Here is a 20,232-nt window from a genome sequence, read left to right as displayed (position 1 = left end):
TGGAGCTGGACGTAGCATCTTTATTTGACACGCGGAGGAGAGGAGGCGAGCGCTCTTCACTGCTTGCGGCACTGGGGGGTCTTCAGCGGAGCGGCTGGTGAGACCGAGGCCGCCGCGACGGGAGAGCGAGGTTTTACCGAACCCACAATGGGTGGGGCTAGAGCGAGCCTGTCAATCATTTCTTTTTCTGGACCAATAGATGGGTGCTGGTAGCCACGGCAGACCACAGTGAGTCACTGTTCAAATTAGTGAGTCACTGATGTATATCAGTACATACGGAATATATGGCTACTGTATGTGCAGTTGAGCTCCGCCCATTTTTGGGTTCACGAAGCCTCGTTCTCACAACACTGGAAAATGGGGGATTGTGGGAAAAGAGGTGGAGCCAGAAGAATAGGGACTTGATGAAGAAGAGATGGAGGAGTGAGAGATAGTGGAATATATGGTGTGAGGAATACCTGAACAGAGAAAGAGGGAGAGAGACAGACCGATTAAAACAGGAAGGAGAAAGATGGACACGTGGAAAAACTGAGGCAGAGGCAGAAAAAGGAGGAAAAAAGACAAAAAGTGTGGTAGAGCAATGGGGCCAAGCCTGAAGACGTTAAGATGAAGGGGAGGAGTGGGAGTTGGAGGAAAGGAGAACAGGAAGATAAAAACACTGTCTGTCTCTGTTATGCTGTGGAAGCGGAAGAAACAGGGAACAGTTAGACGCAGAACCCAAACTGCCTCTGCCCGTCTGAGGGGGGGAGAAAATGTCCTTGATCCAGAGCGACATTCCGCTCGACGCATTCCAACACGTCTGCACCTCGGCCGCACGCGCCCCCCCCCCCACCCCCACCCCCCCAACTCATTCGATTTCCTGCTCACATGCTCCGGTCGTCTGAGGATTTGTTTCCAGGGAGGTCAATCCCGGCAACCACTCCTCATAGTGCAGATGGACAGACAGACAGACATACATACATCCAAACAGGCAGACAGACATACAGACATACATACAGAGAGACAGACAGACAGACAGACATACAGACAGACGGACAGAGAGACAGACATACAGACATACATACAGAGAGACAGACAGACAGACATACAGACATGCATGCAGACACATCTGGCTCAAACCTTGTTTTTATACACCACATCACAGCATTTTCCTCCAGTGGCTAAACCTGATTGGTCACATGCCCTGCACTGTCTCCATACAGAAGTGTATTAATACATGTTTTGTGCGTGTATTTTTATGTCGTACATAATGTCAGATTTCCTATTTCAGCTAAATAATTGTATCTCACAATATCTTGTATCAATATCTGTCTATATAGAAGACACTGTCTCATTAGGTCATGTGGAAATATCTTCAACCTTCATACCATGGCTTTAGAAAATGTTTTTCACAAAAAAAATATGTTTCTTCCTCTTTTTTCTGTCCTTCTCTCCGTTGCTGTTTTAAGAGTGTGCTTCTTCATTCCAAGTTTCCAGTGGTTTGTAGTAAGCTCGAAGCATTTTGGGTAGGGAGGGGGGCTGAGTAGACATTTTTATATTTCTGTCTGCATAGAGAGAAGAGAGGGATCACAGAAGTATGTCGCCTCCCCCTTCCTGATTGCCTTGTGCTGTTGTCTCTCAAAACAATTTTTTGGGGGTGTGGAGGGTAAGGAACGCCCAAAGAAAGGGGTTGTCAATCTATAAACAAAAATCAAAAAAGTTTCATATAAATTTTCTAAACCTTGTATAAACTTGAAGTTGGTTGCTCTTGGGTTTTCCATCAAGTCCAGTTTGCAAATTAATAAAGAATCTTTCTGGAAAGGACCTTCCTTTTTTTAACCCCCCCACCCTCCCCCCCCTCCCGTCCAGTTCCGATCAGCATTGGCTGCTGGCAGTGTCCGTCTGCGATGCGGAGGCGCCGATTGGTCAGCCGGGCGTGTGGACGAGGGGCTTGGCGGCGCTGTTCTGGAAGAGCGGCTGCAGGAACATCCCCAGCGTGCCCACCACGCAGACGAAGACGAAGATCCAGAGGAACAGCCGGTCGATCACCATGGCAACGTACTTCCAGTCCTCGCTCACCTGGGGGGGAGGGGGGGGTTCAGGGGTTGGAGAAAGAGTTTTAACATGCGCTGATGATGTCATTCATTACCCTGGTAACCGTGGTTGAACACTGAAAAGGGACGGAGCCTCGCGCTGCTGCAAAAGGAGATCCCAACAGCTGCTGGGCGCTGAGCGGCCGGGTGACAGGAGCCATACGCACATAAAACCATTATTGTTATCATCACAAACGCTCTGGTATTGAGTCGCATTGCTTCTTTACGCTTACTATCCATTTATGCAGACAAATAGTGACTTGGATTTATTCAGGTTAAGTGCTCAAGGGCAAAACTGCAGTGCCCAACCTGGAAATCAAGCCCACAGCTCCCCGGTGATTCCTAAAGGGTGTTTGGTAAGAGGCATGAAAGTGAGCACCAAATTCAAAAGAGGCAAGCTACAGTACATATTGCATATTTACACCCACATTCAACATCAACCGCAGTCTTCTCAATCCACTATGCTAACTAGCATTTTGATGAGTGAAAATGTTTGGTAAATGGTAAATGGACTGCATTTATATAGCGCTTTTATCCAAAGCGCTTTACAATTGATGCCTCTCATTCGCCAGAGCAGTTAGAGGTTAGGGGTTAGGTGTCTTGCTCAAGGACACTTCGACATGCCCAGGGCGGGGTTTGAACCGGCAACCCTCCGACTGCCAGACAATCGGTCTTACCTCCTGAGCTATATCGCACCCTGTTTGGTGTTAGAAAAAAGAAAGTTGCCCGATATAAAAGTGCTGACACACCACATCTTTTAAGTGACTCTCCCCTTGTATAACAATCCTTACAGATACTTCAGCAACACAGAATCGGACAACAGAGCAACACAAAAGGAAAAGCGGCGATAAAATAAATATGAGGGATTAAGCCTGAAGAGCGAGGAGAAGAGGCAGGCCTCACAGAGCAGACGCCACTCCCCCGCCGGCCCCCGGCAGCTTCGGGGGTAACCTGCCCTGCGCGACGGCCGTTTTTTTAAACTTATTTATTTTCCCCCAAACGGGTGTTGGGTGCGCGGGGCGCAGACATCGGACCTGAGGACAGGCGCGCGCCGCGAGACGGGGGCCCCGCCCCTGGCCCCGGGCCACGGGCGCTACGGTGTCCTCCGGCTCTCCGTTTCATCCCCGCCGTTAATAACTTAAAAGGCTCGTTTACCCGAAGCTCGCGGTTCAAATGACCGTGCGCCGCCGGCGCCTGGCCAGTAATTTAACTCTACTGGACCAGGGCTGCACCCCCCCCCCATACCCATCCTCACCCCCATCCCCACTTACACTTAGCGGAGCACATGAGCTACTGGGGCATAACAAACAAAAACCAGAAAACTCATAATCAATACAACTAGAGAACTCATAACCAATAAAAACCTGAAAACTCATAACCAATAAAGCCTGTGAACTCATAACCAATAAAAACATGAGAATTCATAACCAATAAAAACATGAGAATTCATAACCAATAAAAACCGACAACTCACACTCTGGTCTTCTACTGGGGAATAACCAATAAAAACTGACAACTCACACTCTGGTCTTCTACTGGGGAATAACCAATAAAAACTGACAACTCACACTCTGGTCTTCTACTGGGGCATGGCCAATAAAAACCGACAACTCACACTCTGGTCTTCTACTGGGGCATGGCCAATAAAAACCGACAACCCACACTCTGGTCTTCTACTGGGGAATAACCAATAAAAACCGACAACTCACACTCTGGTCTTCTACTGGGGAATAACCAATAATAATCGACAACTCACACTCTGGTCTTTTACTGGGGAATAACCAATAATAATCGACAACTCACACTCTGGTCTTCTACTGGGGCATGGCCAATAATAATCGACAACTCACACTCTGGTCTTCTACTGGGGCATGGCCAATAATAATCGACAACTCACACTCTGGTCTTCGTCCTCGCCCTTCATGTGGTTGGCGATGAACCGCACCCCCTCCACCGCCTCCTCGAACCCGGGGCAGGCCTGGCCCAGCAGGGCCTGCGTCAGGATGGGCGGAGACGGCTGCGGCGACGGCTGCTTCCCGGGCCGCGTCAGGCTGGAGGTCTGCAGGGGGGCGGAGCCCACGCCCACGCTGTCCTTCCTCTCCCTCAGCCCGTTCTGCCCCTCCGTGGCCCCTCCCCCTCCCCCGGACTCCGCCCCCAGTTGCTTGACGGACGCCTGGTTGACGTAGCAGGCGCAGGGGTCGCTGTTCTCGGCCGGGGGGGCGGGGTACTCCGCGCTCCCCGCCGGCGCCGCCCCCCCCAGTCTCCTTCCTCCTCCCCCTTCGACTCCGCCCCCGCGCTCGAAGGCCTGCCTCTTCCTCCTGAGCCGTTGCCGCTGGCAACCGTGGCGGGGCTGCTGCATGAAGAGGAGGGCGGGCAGCCGGACCAGGAAGACCAGCTTGACCCACGGCGGCATGGTGTGCGTGGTGGGCGAGCGGTGGTGCACGTTCAGCACGCACACGCTGGTGACGATGGAGAAGGTCACCAGCACCATGGTGAACATCAGGTACTTCCCCACCAGCGGCACGTCCAGCGAGGTGGGCGGCACGATCTTGGAGATGAGCAGCAGGAAGACGGTGAGGGCCAGCAGCACGGAGATGCACAGGGTCATCTTCTCGCCGCAGTCGGACGGCAGGTAGAAGACCAGGATGGCCAGCGAGGTGATGAGCACGCAGGGGATGATCAGGTTGATGGTGTAGAAGAGCGGCTTGCGGCGGATGATGAAGTCGTAGGTGATGTCCACGTAGGCCGCGTCGGCCGGGTTCTCGTTGCGCCGCCCGGGCAGGGCGATGATGTCCCACTCGCCGCTGGGCGTGAAGTCGTCCATGCTGGCCACGTCGGCCTTCAGGACCAGGTCGATCTCGGTGCGGTCGTACGTCCAGGAGCGGAAGCGCAGCGTGCAGTTCTGCTGGTCGAAGGGGAAGTGCTTCACCTCGATCTTGCAGGCGCTCTTGTAGATGGCGGGCGGGAGCCAGAAGACGCTGCCGTCGTGGGACACCACCGCGTTGGAGTAGAAGGACACCTCGTACATCCCGTCCGCGCTGCGGGGAGGGGGCGAGAGGCACCCGTTACCACGCTAAATTTAGCCACTTAGCAGTCCCCATTAGCCAAAACACTTAGCGGTGTTGTGTGAACACGTTATTACATACTTATTAAATGTTTGATTAGCCGAAATACTTTCACGTTAAACCTCTCCTCACTGCCCACCCCTGGTTCTGTTAAAAATGGCCTCTTGTTGTTTAAAGTGTGAGCTTTTTGCTGTGCAGTACAGTCAAAAAAAAAACCCACTGAAAATCATCCCATAGTTCAAAACGTCCTCTATTTGACCTCTACAGTTTGGCTGTAGTACCGTGTGTAGCAATGACTTGGTACCCTACCTATCAAATGCATAGCTGCTATTTTTAAACCAGGCCACCAGCCAATCAGTGACCTATCTTCCTCACAGAATCTGTACACCACAGAATCGCTAATGGAATTTCCACATTAATTATACTACGGGAGCTGAGCTGGGTGCTCCTCGATAAGTGTCTTCACGTTCACGCTCTGCAGCTTGTCAGGTATGACGTCATTTCCTGTTTGAACACGTGCCCGAGAGAGCCCGGATTATGTGGCAAGCCGGTGTCTCTCTGCCCGAGTGTAAATGTTTCCACGGCAGGGCGGGCACACCGACCCGTCCCCTGCATTGGGACCCGCCGGCCTCCCAAAAAGGCTGAATTAACGTTAACGAGAGCCGCCAGCCGCGAAGGTGACACCGCGACAGACAGCCTGTGCCCCGCCCTCGCGCCGCCAGGCTATCGCCGCACAAAACAAGCACCCCCCCCAAAAAAACAACGGAGCCGCACGGATCATCCCCCGGCTGTTGTGTTTACGTAACGCTATCCAATATTAATGATACTCAGAAAGGGAACAACAGGACCACGGGAGCTTTAGTCTTGACCCAAAGCTAAAAATAAACGGTCCGAGCTGCGGTTTAAGTTGCGCTCGACTTCGAAGCGCGCACTACGCCACCGGCCAGCGTCGCACTCGGTGAGGTTCAGACGGTCGAATAAAGTTAGAGGGCCCCCCCCGGAATCAATATTAAAGTGCGGGGCAGTTTCCCCCGGAGCTTGTCCGTCCATGCAGGAGTCGGCACTTTGCCTCCACGGTCCCCACAAGACCCGTGTCCTGCTAAAGACTGCCATCATTCCGGTCGGTGCAGCAAGTGTAAAAAAATCCTTCTTTTTTTGGTGAATTTCATGTATTGATATGAAGGAGGTATAAATAACTTTGTTACAGTGGTCGGTAGAAGAGATATACATTTGTAATTTCTTTTTGTTTTGTTTGATTAACTGGCACCCAGATGGTACACAAGCACATTTTGAAATAGGTCAGTGTTACAAATAACAGATCGAGCACATTTATACACATCCGTGTATGAATGTATATGCACAGAAGGTTAAAAAGCTTGTACGTCGCGGGCAAGCGGTCCGTGCGCTGGTTACCTGCCACCTTGGGGGGGAAGGAAATTAGCGACGAGCGGGGAGGGGGGGGGCCTCACATGGGTAAGACGGCCAAGGTACGTGCGGGGGGTGACAGAGACACCCGCGGCGGCGGCCAGCTGTCCCGCAAGAGGATCTGCAGCCCGGCGTGCCCAGGTAGAATTCCCGGGGGGGTGGGGGTTAGGGGGGGGCAGGGCGAGAGGGGAGTCAGGTAAGGACAGCAGGGACACTTCTGTTACCGCCGGGCGGGTAAGGTGTCTCGAAGACGTCAGGCGGAGAAGCCACGCTAATTAGGCGCGGTCAGGCGGGCGGGCGGGGCTCGGTCACGCCGATCGGCGGGCTAAGGTAGCGGTACTGCCGCCCCCCCCCCAGCCCCCGCCCACGCGCAGTCGAAAGGTAAGAGCCGTGAAGAGCCAACAAGGTGAGGCTCCCTCCAAAAAAAACGAAAATAAAAATAGCGCACTCAGGACAGCCGCAGTTCGCCCGGTTCGCTATCATTGCTTACCGCTGCTCAGGCGGATACGCTTACATTCGCTTACATATTAAAGCGCTCCGGAATAAGAGCGTCTGCTGAACGAACGAAGCACAAAAGCCCAGGTTTGCCCGCGAGTAGCTCCCCGAAATGCCCCCCGACCACTGCTACCTCAGCCCAAGGTGAGGCTGGCGCGGGGGGGGGGGGGGGGGGCTCGTCCGGGGAGATCCGGCCTCATCCGGAGTCTTATCAGCTCTCTGACTTTGACAGCAGCTGAAGGTCAAGGTCAAGGGGGGGGAGGGGGGGCGAGGGGGGGGGCAAAAAGCTGACAGCTGATGTCAGACTCGGGTAGGATGGCAAAGGTGACAGACCTCTCTCTCCGGGCCCCCTCTTTCCGCATTAAGTGGCCCATACACGCCTGTAATGACACCGCGGCAACGCGCCTGTCACTCAGCCGTCGCCCCCGGTTACTCCGCGGGAGTCCGATTGCAGGCGCGGGGGCGTGTAATCCCCGATCCGGTCCCCAGCCTTCAAAAGCCGGCCCGGGTCGTTCCGCGAGAAAACGGACCCCGGAGGAAACTCTCTGGGAAACGGCATCGCATTGTGACATCACCGCGAGCGCGCTCAGTAGATCCCGTGGCACTCTTCTCAATGGGGCTCATCACGAAGCTCCAGCTGTCTTTCATTCAAGCCCATTTCGACGCAAATGACTGGCGTTCGCGCCGCGCGTCGTAAAAAAAAAAAAAGCGCGTCTGCGAGGGTGAACCGCCGACGCCGTTTCGGTAAAGCGCCGGCGGGGTGCGAGCGCGCCCCCCTCCCAGCGCCGCACCGAAACAGTCCGGCGTATTTCTTCGGCATACGCGTCTCGTTACGCGCGTGTGTGATTACCTCTTAAGCTCGCTTAACACCAGCGGCGACAATTACAGGGGAATGGCCTGCATTAGCTCACTTAGCGCTTCATTCACACCCGCTAGGGGGTGGTGGAAGAGGCTCTGCGGGGGGACGGGGGGGATGGGGGCAGGGGGGAAGGGAGGGGGGGTCGGGACACTCACTTGTTGTAAAGCACGACATCTGGCAGCCAGATGTGCTTGGAGGGCAGGCGAACCTTCAGCATACCGTCAAACTCCTCGGGGACCCAGGACAGCCGGTAGTCCTGCCACTCCTCAACACAGAATCATGGGAGAAAAAAAGCAGCTCGAACGGCAAATCTGGAGTGTTCAAAACGTCAGGTTTCCTCACTGTGCACGAACAATAAAGTTTCTATTTCATTTTAGGTTTTTTTTTTGGTGAGAATAGGCAGCATATGCTTTAAAGGGCATAATTTATGGTGGGTTGAGGTTAGGGTTATTACAAAACAGGCCAAAATAAGAATTTCCTATAATAAAGATGGGGATTTCAGTTGTGATTGGGATACACTGACCAGTAATCTAAAATATTTCCCTTTAGAATTCACCAGAAATTATAATTTTACGGCTGTTCTTCTGAAGGGAGCATGCCCCTGGAGGGTTGTAGTTCTCAGGGTCTATACATTTAAACCCCCCAAATATTCAAACTGATGTTATGCCCTTATGCTGCACTGTAAATACAGCATTACGTATAGCAAATATGTTTTTTTCTACCTTTAAACCATTGTACACACGATTTACAATATTATTAAACATTAATTGATATGCATTGGAAATTACACCCATAAATGTTAGCCAATATCCCAAATGAGTGGAAATATTTAGCATATTGTGCTATCTGGGCCAGGTGATTTGGTATATTCAATGCTTAAAATACATTGCTTAGAATAATGGAAATGAAGGTAATGATACAGATTTATGTGAATTCAGCACATTTAACAGACAGCACCATTTCTACCGTGGTAATCAACGTAGCCTTCTGAGGCAGAACATGGGCTGTGTGTCCTTACTGCCTCCCAGTGTCCGCATTCAGCAGCTCCTAGAACATTAATGGGCTTTCCCTCCCTCCCTCCCTCCCTCCTCCCTCACCCTCCCTCTCTCTCTCTCTCTCTCACCTCCCTCCCTCCCTCTCTCCCCTCTCTCTCTCCCTCCTGCCCTCCCTCCCTCTCTCCCTCTCTCTCTCTCTCTCTCTGGATCGCTCTCTCCCTCTCTCTTTTTCCTGTCATCACTCAGCCGGTACCATAATTATTTAAAACACATTCAGCCCCTTTCTAGTGGCAGCCATACAACTCTGGGAGGGTATAACAGACAGTCAGCCCTGGGAGGGTATAACAGACAGTCAGCCCTGGGAGGGTATAACAGACGTGTGCATGTGTGTGTGAGTGTGTGTGAGTGTGTGTGCATATGTGTGTGTGTGTGTGCTTGTGTGCGTGTGTGTGTGTGCGCGCATGTGTGTGTGTTTCTGGTTTTAAGCTGGTTTGGAGATGCACAAGCTGGCAACAAAATGGTTTAGCTAGCAACCGTGCTGGCAAGACCATGTCTGACTGGTAGGCCAGCTCTGTACCGACAACAAACCATCAACAAATTCCATCTTAGCCTGGGAGCTGGAATTTCCACCAGGGAAGATAATGGCCACTGCAGTAGTGTGTGCTTCTCTAGTGCGCGTATTTGAGCAAAAGTGGCATCTCTGTCCCCTGGCAGTACAGACATCGACAGGAAATGAGATAAGGGAGAGGCAGGAAGTGATGAGCTGACTCACCTGCGTCAGCCAGACATTGGTGGTCATGATCTGTTCCCTCTCGTGCTGGAATGGAAAACGGAACAGCAGACGTCACCGATAATGGAGAATGGTACAGTCAAAGCTTATGTTACGCTAACGAGATGCTCTTTAGCATCCAATCAGGACTGTCTTTTTAAAAAGAGGTGTCGTTATTTCATTGGGAGGCCATCGTGGCGGGAGAAGCGGCGAACAGAACAGAACGTGCAATGTGAAAAAATAACATTTGTACGCCAGCATGCGGTGTCGCACTGCCGCCTTGTCACAAGAGCAGGCCGGCACAGCTGAGTTCAGAATTCTCAGGTGCTGACAGCAGGTGGACACTAGAGGGCAGCAGAGAACAGCAGCACATACTGGGCACTAGAGGGCAGCGGAGAGCAGCATGGCGTTACCGGCACTGGGGGATTAACGGCTCACTCACCACACTGATCAGCTGTGCCAGAGACACCATCAGCTGCACGGTCACCACCTCCGACCCATTGGTCGCCGGACGAATCAGTTTGTTGTAATGGGCGGGGTTGAGGAGGTGCTCCACCAATCGCTCCTCGGTGTTCACCCCAAGGCTTCCTGCGGACGCGGACAGAGATTGGTCAGGAAGAGGCGTTCCATTCGCAATACGAACGCACGCAAGCACAACACGACACACCTGCCCGACGGACAAGCCCTGCTCCACCCGAAGCCCGTTCCGCTGGTGATGTAAACCCTCGAGCGGGCGCGAGGAGCGAATCAGCTGCAGCTCTCTGTTTTTTTCTCTCGAACGCGTGCCACGGGGGGGTGGGGGCGGGGGCGGGGGCGCTCCAGTTTCGCCTCAGCTGTTTAAATATTACGGTGTAAAAATAGGGTATTGCGCATCATCGGGGAAAAAAAAAACTGCAGAAGAGGAAAACCCTCTCTCTTTATCTCTCTCTACCCGTCTCCCTCCCCACCCCCCACCCCCCCACCACTTCTCTGTTCTGTGTGTCACTGTCCTCTATATTTCCCCTTCCTATATCGCTCTTCCTTCTCACTCTATTATTTTTTTCCCTCCATTTTTATCTCCTTCTACTCCACCTCTCCCTTTCTTACTCTAAGTTAAATTCTGTTTTATATCAAATGGAATTTCATTCTGTGCAGCAGTAAAGCGCTTTCAACTGTACCAAGCTCATACACAAACCCCTCCCTCATACATCTAACATGTTACATCACACAACATTTCCTCTCTTTCTCTCTCTCTCTCTCTCTCTCTCTCTCTCTCTTGTTTCCCGGGTTCAGTGAGCAGGAATGATAGTTTTACAGCCTGGATCATTGAAGACTGTAATCATGCCCCATAAACTCTCTCTCTCTCTCTGTCTCTCTTTATCTATCTTCATCTCCTGCAGACATCAAAGCTATTGCCAAACATGTCCTGCCATTACCATATTCACTATTTATACAGACTGCTTGTCAGTTATGTTTGTGTTAGTGTGTGTGTGGGGGGGGATGCACAGCCATGCTTGTGACATCATCCGTGTGTGAGAGCTTCAAACAGGGCCCTTTTGCTAAGCACACTGCAGTGTGCACGTAACCGTGGCGACCCCTCTTTGGTGAGCGATAAGCCACAGGGAAAGGCCGCACTCGGGCCCGTGAGGGTGTCTGAAATATAACAAACTGAATGTGCACGATTGCCATTCAGAATGATACAGATATAAGCCTATTGTGCTATGTCATGTTTTGCGCTCTTATTTAAAAAGAAATCATATTCCACATGTAAGTTCATTGTAAAATATAAAATCTAATGTGTATGGTCTGTAATACACATTGCATATATATTGGATATATCTCAAAATACTGAGCATATAATAAACATATTATTGATCGCCAGTTGTATACAGAGTGCAGAAAATTATAGAATTTGTGTGTATGTAAAATGTCATTGTGTGTAAAGGTGCCAATTGCTAATATATTTAATAATATATTTGATAATAATTACAATATGTCGTAATTCCGTATAGGCTGGAACGTCCTGGATATTAGCAGCCACAATAAAAAAAGTAATATTGCATATTACTTTTTTATTGTGGCTGTTTAAATTATTAAGTGATGCTAATGTTTGTTTTTTATTTGTTTGTGCATTCTGATAAGCTGTGAACTCACAGCAATATGAATATTTTATGAATACTGCTGTTTAATGTGCAGTCTGTATGTGAGGGTATGTAACCAGTTAGTTCTTGTTGAAGGCACAAGAGCATAAAATGTTGCAGGACTTTAAACTATACTGGCCAGGCAGCTATATTTTTGTTCCAAAAAACCTGTAGACGGGCAGAGGCCTATGGGCTATGGGTACTGAAAAACTGTACTAGGACTGCTTTGAATCATCCTGTTTAGGGAATTACAGGTTCTGTATATACATGCTCACATTTTGGGAGGTGGGGGGGGGGGAGCAAGGGAGGGAGGGAGAGAGAGGTAGAGAGAGAGAGAGAGATTAGGAAGGAATAAGCAGAGACAGAAACAGTGAGCTCTATTTACTGCGATGGAGAGAGGCTCGGCTGCTGCCAGAAGCTTTTACGACTCAATATCCAAGAATCAATATGACATCAGGACGGAGGAGCGGGTGCTGAGAGAGAGAGAGAGAGAGAGAGAGAGAGAGAGAGAGAGAGAGAGAGAGAGAGAGAGAGAGAGCGAGAGAGAGAGAGAGAGAGAGAGAGGGAGAGAGAGGCGCTGATTTGTGCAGATCTCTGAGGCGTGCATTATTGAACGAGGCCTTACAGACTGAGGACAGAGCTGAGAGCTGATGGCGAGCGGCGACAGAGAGCCGGGGGCTGCAGGGAGAGGAGTGCGCAAAAAAAATCTGTGAGCACATGGATCCAGGCCACAGCCAGAGGAGTGTGCAAGAATCTGTGTCCCAGAATACTCTAGCACACTACCTCTGGACTGAGCACATGTTCTGGAATGCTCTAGCACCACTTCCTCTGGACTGTACATGTGTTCCGGAATTCTGCAGTATACTTCCTCTGGACTGTGCATGTCTTCCGGAATACTGGAACACACTTCCTCTGGACTGTGCTTCTGTTCCAGAATGCTGTAGAGCACTTCCTCTGGACTGCACATGTGTTCTGGAATGCTGGAGCACACTTCCTCTAGACTGTGCATGTGTTCTGGAATGCTGGAGCACACTTCCTCTAGACTGTGCATGTGTTCTGGAATGCTGGAGCACACTTCCTCTAGACTGCGCATGTGTTCTGGAATGCTGGAGCACACTTCCTCTAGACTGTGCATGTGTTCTGGAATGCTGGAGCACACTTCCTCTGGACTGTGCATGTGTTCTGGAATGCTGGAGCACACTTCCTCTAGACTGTGCATGTGTTCTGGAATGCTGGAGCACACTTCCTCTAGACCAGGCATGTCAAACTCAGTTTGGCTCTGGGGCCGGATCCAGACTTTCTGTTCTCGGGTGGGCCGGATCAGTAAAAGAATGTCAACTCCAAATATTTCGCTTTGTTTTTCAGTACTATGCTTTATCATTCAGCCTACATTTGTAGCCTACCCTACATATTATAATCACGGATGACAAGGGATCTTTTCTAAGCACAACACATTTATTCACAAACAATGGGAAAAAAAAATGATTTCATGTTAGGCGGTGAATGTGTTAACAACTGGTTTATTTTAACAGTTAAGTGAACGCAGTTTTACACCTGAACCCACTCACCACACTAAACAAACTCAAGTGGGAGCTATGAAAAAAATATTTTCGCCTTAATTGTCATACTGCTTTGAAATAAATAAAAAAAGAAATACAAAATAAAAGTTATAGCAGTGCATGGGCAATAAGATTAGACTACATCAGATCAAACTACTAGGCTGGGCCTACTGAAGCTGAGAATATACTGCACAATATTAATTGTCTTTAATATGAAACCAGATTTATCTTATTTTTAATGATCTGTATTCATGAGTGCAAACAAATTTCGTGTCATCACACTTTTTTTCTCTCTCACTGCACTCCTGCAGTCTACTTGCTGCTGCTGGCTCCTGAAACTTGGGATCTTTTTGCCTTCACAAGTGTATCGATATTAGGTGTCAAATCCTGAGTAGCAGAACATTTAACAATGTCATTCAAGTGTTTATTTGTTAACCTTGAGCGCTGCTTTGTTTTATTATTGTTCATTACGGAGAACACCTGTTCACAAAGATAAGTAGTCCCAAACATGGATAGAACCTTTGCAGCCATGGCTGTTTATTTGGGGTAACCTGGCACGAGATATTGATAAAACGTATCCAATCCCACGGACCCAAATGTATCCTTCATAGCGGAATCGCACTGCAAGTCAATAAGCTCGAGTTGAATGTCAGCTGGCATATCAGAAGGCTTCACTGTAAATGGCGAGCGAAAAAAGCCAAATTTGTTCTCAAGTTCACTGAATACCTGAAACCTCTGCTCAAACTCTCGCAGCAAATCTGTTATGTTGTCTTTATATTTTTCCAAATCATTATCGGGACGGTCCGGTGCCTCCGGACGCACAGCTGTGAGACAAGAGAAATGCGCCTGTCAAGTCACTTGAGAGTTCTGTCACCCGATCTGCGACAGTGTTCCTCGTTAGACTAATATTGGCAAAGGCAGGTCGCTTTTCAGGGCACACGACTTCTGCAGCCTTCAGCATGCATGTTTTTACAAACTCCCCATCAGAAAATGGCTTGGATGCCTGCACCAGCTCGTTGGCAATAATGTAGCTGGCTCTTACAGCCCCATCAGCGATATCGCGGCTGCGCGTAAAAGTAGACTGCTGTTTCTTCAGACCAGCCACCAATTTGTTTATCTCGTCTTTCCTTATTTGTCCTTTCAAGTGGTCATACTTGTCTTTATGATGAGTCTCATAGTGGCGCCGAATATTAAACTCTTTGAACACTGCAACTTGCTGATTACATACCAAGCACACTGGTTTTGCATTCACTTCTGTGAATAAATAATTCTCAGTCCATTTTTCCTTGAAAACTCTGCACTCCGTGTCCACTTTTCTTTTTTTGACAATTTTGGGAAGGGTGTGTTGACCGATAACTTGTTTAGTAGTGGTGAATTGTGAAGCAAGATTGCCGGTTTATTTTTAGTACTAACTCGTGTCAATGCCGCATGCTGGACGTGAGCTCTTTTACACATTTACTGCCCTCCCGCGGCCGGAGGGAGCATTTGGTTTGTATTTATTTTAAAAAATCATAACTTTTGATAGAAATGAGCTAGAGACTCGCTTCTTTTTTTGACATACTCAGAAATTTATGCCGGGCCGGATTAAATCATCCAACGGGCCGGGTCCGGCTCGCGGGCCGTATGTTTGACATGCCTGCTCTAGACTGTGCATGTGTTCTGGAATGCTGGAGCACACTTCCTCTAGACTGTGCATGTGTTCTGGAATGCTGGAGCACACTTCCTCTAGACTGCGCATGTGTTCTGGAATGCTGGAGCACACTTCCTCTAGACTGTGCATGTGTTCTGGAATTCTGTAGCACATGGATTCTGTCTACAGGACCTCTTCATGTGCAGTAATCAATCGAGAGTGAAAATAAATAAAAACAAAGCTTCTTGACTTGATTCTTGATTACAAAAAACGTCCATAATCTTTCATTTAACCTTCCATTAAAGATACAGCACATGTTCAGTTGTAATGACTTTTACAAACCTTTAAGAGAATCATTTTTGGCTGGACCGCAACAGCGGGGCCAGCCCTACAAACGCGAATGTCTGTGACTGAGTGAGTGACTGAGTGAGTGAGCGATGAAGTTACACCATTGGTCGGCCGGATCACGTGTGTTTGGTCCAGCCATACACTAGGTTTTAACCTGGTCTTGTTCATTCTCATTTAGTCCAAAGGAACAATGCACACTAGTCCACAAGCCAGCAGTTTTGTCAATCAAATCCATAAATGAATATTCCTAATTCAGGTTAAAAAAGGTTGTTTTGAAGAAAAGTCGCACTGAAGCTCTAAATGTTGACGTTCCGGCTCTTGCTTGGCAAGGCTTTCAGAAACCTTCAGGTCAGATTTCACGCTCTGCGGTGCACCACAAGTCAATCTCACATTGTGCGCATTTAACGTGAACATCACAAAGGCTCTAAAGCACCAGAGAGCGAGAATCTGTTTCTCTGGGTTCGAATTTCGGTCATTTTATACAAAGTGCTCTAGGCTACGGTTTTTTTTCCAGTTTCACAGAAGACCGTGGTAACCATGACAGCGATATAAACGACGTTGATATATTCCTATGTGTACAACTGCACCATTTGTATGGAGACAGTGCCAGCTCGTCAGCTTTAGCTGAACATATGCCAGTGTAAGCTATATCTCCGTCTGTCACAGCTGCACTTTGTTAGCATGCTAAAAGTAGCGCTAGCATGCTAACTGTCACTGCCCATTTTTGCACAGCCTGCCTGATTTGACCAGGATCAATTTCTGGTTCCGGCTACTTTTGTCATACCAACAAAGTACGAAGCATAGCTTCGAGTGACAAATGTTGTGCTAAAGCCAATGAACTTTGGCTAAAGCTGACGAGCTGAGGATGAGATGTCGTCTCAGGGCCACCGTACGTGCGCCCGTGCAGTGGAGAATGGAGGCTCCCGAAGTGGCTGTCCAGCAGGTGATGGAGCAGAAAAGCTTCATAAACCAAAAATAAATAAATAAATAAACAAAACAATAATATCATGTGAACGAGTCACTGATTTTAAACTATGGTACTCTTATTTTGTCTTTCTCCTCTGGCCTGGTGGAGATAAGTCACCTTCACAGTGCCCTACTCTTCTGCTCTCAGCGCGGGCTGCTACCTGCTTTCCAAAGCAATTTAGCCTGCCTTTAAAAAAAACAAAACAAAATCTGACATAAACGAACACTGACACTTGCATAAACAAAGCGCATGTGGTTTCGTTTGCGTTTTCCATTTTATTTGTCCTTCTTCATTTACTTCACTTAGGGGACAACAGCCTTTTCCCCACGCAGGTCTTGAACACCAGTACCAGAATCCAGTGCTCTACCCACTGCGATGCCACCTGCCCTTCTATGTTGTTTGACCTTGCAGTCTGTTTATTCCTGGTGTGTGTATATGTGGGGCAGAGCGAGAGAGACAGAACAAGGGAGGGGGGGGGGGGGGAGAACATATGAGATTATGTGTGTGGGAGTGCAGGCATATTCTGTTCCAATTTATACAGCAGATGTATGCATTGCTATATATCAATACTGATTTTCTGTATTGTCTGTGCGCATGTGTGCTTGGTAATGCATGTAGCCTTATAATCTAAAAAGTAGCACATTTGTATTACTGACAGGGCTCGCACACTGTTCCATTTTGGGATCACTTTCCTCCTGGTCATTATTGACCGATGCCTTTAAGGAGATGATAGATGGCTGGTGTCCACACAGAACGCCGTTTAGCTGATTGAGTTGCTGGTAAAAAAACGGGAATTGTAAGCCGCGAGTCGCTTCATTGATTTTGCCCGACTGGAAGGTTTCGAGTTGAATGGAGACATCTCCTAATTCAATTAAATATTTCAGCTGGTCAATATAAACAGCCAAGTGGCTGCTGGTGATGGCGTGCAGTATTATCCACCACACCGCTACATTGATTAAGGACAGCACGGGACATTAATATCTTACATCTTTTCCGTACTTCTCACGTGCCCAGGGTGCCTACACTTCCTTCATTACGAGGAATGCTAAGCTGTCCGGCCCCACGTGGAGTTCACTCTGACCCTTCCCCATCTGCTCCGCGTACTGTCGGCTTGGCACATCTGTCGCAGCTAATTAGCTCAGGGGACTGAGCCGCAACGGCGGCCGTTTTCGAGGAAACCACGTCGGCTCGGTCGAGTGATGGATGACGCTGGAGAGGGAGAAGCGCCGTGTGTGTGTGTGTGTGTGTGTGTGGTGTGTGTGTGTGTGTGTGTGTGTGTGTGTGTGTGTGTGTGTGTGTGTGTGGTTTTTTTGTTTTTTTTACCTGAATATGTGAATTGATGTAAAATGGTTCTGCATGGTGCGTTGTGATTGACACTGATATGTGTCCTGTTTTTGTGGTGCAATATATTTCAGATTGTGTGTGTGTGTGTGTGTGAGAGAGAGAGAGAGAGAGAGGAGGGAGGGGGGCAAAACTGAGGTTTCAACTGGAAATACAATTTTCTCTGGATAAATATAAAAAGGCAAGACAACTAGTATTTGCACAAAACGCTTTCTGACAGCGTTGTACGACGTCACCATAGTACACAAGAATGTTGCTTTAAATAACTACACCCTGTAGCATTGTTGCAGCCATCGTCTTATATCGCTGTGTCATAAACGGGTTTAGTACAGACAGTAGATTTATGTGAAGTACGATTATATTATTATTTATTACTGTACTTTAACAGCAACTTATTCGACACCTTCTAAAAATGTACCCGGGACAGACTTTCTGTGTATTTATATTACCCCACTTTAAACATCAACCATATTGTAACCACAATGTATTCATAATTTATACTGGGGAATGCAGCTGGCTACCCAAGGTGCACCAGTGAACACGGCCATGCAAAATATTCTGAAGTACGACTCGTGGCGACACATCTATCTTTTGACAATTTTAAACCATACATCAGTTTCTCAAGTTCTGTTTATTTCATCTCTGTACAGGCCGTACAACGAAGTGTCTGTCTGTCTTTCGATCTGCGTGAACTGTTAAAATCACATTCTCCCCCTGGTTATCCACCCTTTAAATAGCGCTGATAAACAAGTTACTCACTTTTCACAATGGCGAGCAGGTAGAACAGCATCCAAGGACCCATCGCAGCGCAGAGGGAAGCTCATCCGCGGCTGGTGATATGTATAATGTGTGCTTATGTTCGGAGATTTGCGCACATGTATGCCATATAACGGAGTCTTTTGGTGTATTATTTGGTACCTGGGGTGCTTACGTCAGTCCTTCCCGGTCGAGGCATTGTTTTCCTGTGGCGCGCATAAAATCTCCTGCCCAGAATTCAGGTATGTCCAAACTACTCGTTTTGGGTTACGCGAACGAACGAGAAAAGCGGAGGTGGCGAGAGAGGGAGGGGTGGAAATGTATCAGAATTTCCCATCCGTGATCAAGCTGGCAGCAGTCGAGCCTCGCACTCATTTTCTGTCATACCTGAAACGAAGAAAAAAATCCACATTGTCCGTGTCATGTCTTGGAACGAATATCAATATGGGAAAATAGGATCAGCGGATGATTGTGGCGATTGTGATTGCGGGGTCAACGTATCTTTAGAGGAAGAGATTGCAAAGCAAAAAAAGTCGGAAAATCGTTCGTAATTAACCTAGTTACGGGCCCATTGCTGATGCTTGCATTTTCGTTATTGCCCTCTTTATTATTCTTCGTTATTGTTTTGTTTTAGTTGTTGATGGTGGTGTTTATTCGGAGCGTTGTGGTGTGCGTTGATGCCTGTGCGTGCGCCGCCACTGTCCGCGAGCGAACTGGAGCTCGAGGGACCTGAACGCGTCATTCACGCCTGAAGAGGAGAGACGGTACCGTGTTGCTATATTCAGGCACAGTTAGCATCCCGCTACATCACCCCCACCCCCCCCCCCCCCCCCACACGCCACACACTCGCCACACACTCACACAAACGAGGCTCAAGAATCTTTGCCTGCGTCTTCATGTTCACGGAAATATATCCCCCATCCATATCAGATATCTTTATCTAACCTAACGTTTCAGACTTTTCTCATAACATGGATACTATTATAAGTGCCGTCGTCACAATTAACTTTGATTGTCCCCCCCCCCCTTTTTTTTACTGTATGGCTTCAGCGCTCTTTTATTGATGTGTCTTGTTTTTGTCACTTTATCCCATGGGGGTATTCAAAAAAGTGACCTCCATATACACAGCAGGATGGAGGGGGGCAAATGAAGCACTGAACAGTTAAACAAATAAATAAAATCACAGGACTATACTGGAGAAAATGAAAGCAAACAAAGAAAGGAGATCAGAACAACGATAAGGGACATCGAGGGAGGTGTGTGTTTGTGCGTGTGTGGGCGGGGGGGGGCGGGCGGGAGGTGAAAACCAGATGTGGAGTAAAAAGCATAATTCCTGCATTAATCACTACCTCTCTTTCCCTTCTGCTCTGTCTCGCTCTCTGTCTCCCTCTCCTCCCTTTCTGCCTTTTTCAGCGCTGTCTTCCGGTCTGCGTTTTCCTTTTTGGCCTCTCTGTGTTGCTCTCTCTCTCTCTCTCTCTCTCTCTCTCTCTCTCTCTCTCAGGCTCACTGCGGTGCACGGGGTGGCCTCCTGCCGCTGGTCCTTGCGCCATTGCGAGTCTGTGGCCATGAATAATTTAGGAGCTGCAACCTCCCTGAGTGCTTCCCTCCAACTTCTCACCAGTGCTGACTCTGCCTCCCCCCCTCTATCTCTCTGTCTCTCCCTTTGCCTATATCACTCCCTCTCTCTCAAACTCTCCCTCTCTCTCTCCCTCTTCCTCTATTTCTTCCTTTGCCTCTATCACTCCCTCTCTCAACCTCTAACTCTCTCTCCATCCCTCTCCCTCTATCTCTCCCTTTGCCTATATCACTCCCTCTCTCCCTTTGCCTCTAT

At 48.8% G+C, this 20,232-nt stretch overlaps 1 protein-coding gene across 1 annotated transcript; it reads right to left on the bottom strand.

Annotated features, from left to right (window-relative positions):
• On the bottom strand, nucleotides 1–19,166 carry LOC135261880 (neuronal acetylcholine receptor subunit beta-2-like). The gene is made up of 6 exons (XM_064348564.1): nucleotides 18,405–19,166; nucleotides 10,123–10,268; nucleotides 9,684–9,728; nucleotides 8,072–8,181; nucleotides 3,970–5,110; nucleotides 1–2,058 (listed from the first exon to the last, which is right to left on the bottom strand). The coding sequence occupies exons 1-6, from the start codon at nucleotides 18,445–18,447 to the stop codon at nucleotides 1,906–1,908; spliced, it is 1,638 nt and encodes a 545-aa protein (XP_064204634.1). The 5' UTR covers nucleotides 18,448–19,166; the 3' UTR covers nucleotides 1–1,905.
• Nucleotides 19,167–20,232: the final 1,066 nt, after the last annotated feature.

This window comes from Anguilla rostrata, chromosome 8 (genome assembly GCF_018555375.3).
Source record: "Anguilla rostrata isolate EN2019 chromosome 8, ASM1855537v3, whole genome shotgun sequence".
Lineage (NCBI taxonomy): Eukaryota > Metazoa > Chordata > Actinopteri > Anguilliformes > Anguillidae > Anguilla > Anguilla rostrata.
This window is presented reverse-complemented; position numbering and strand designations above follow the sequence as displayed.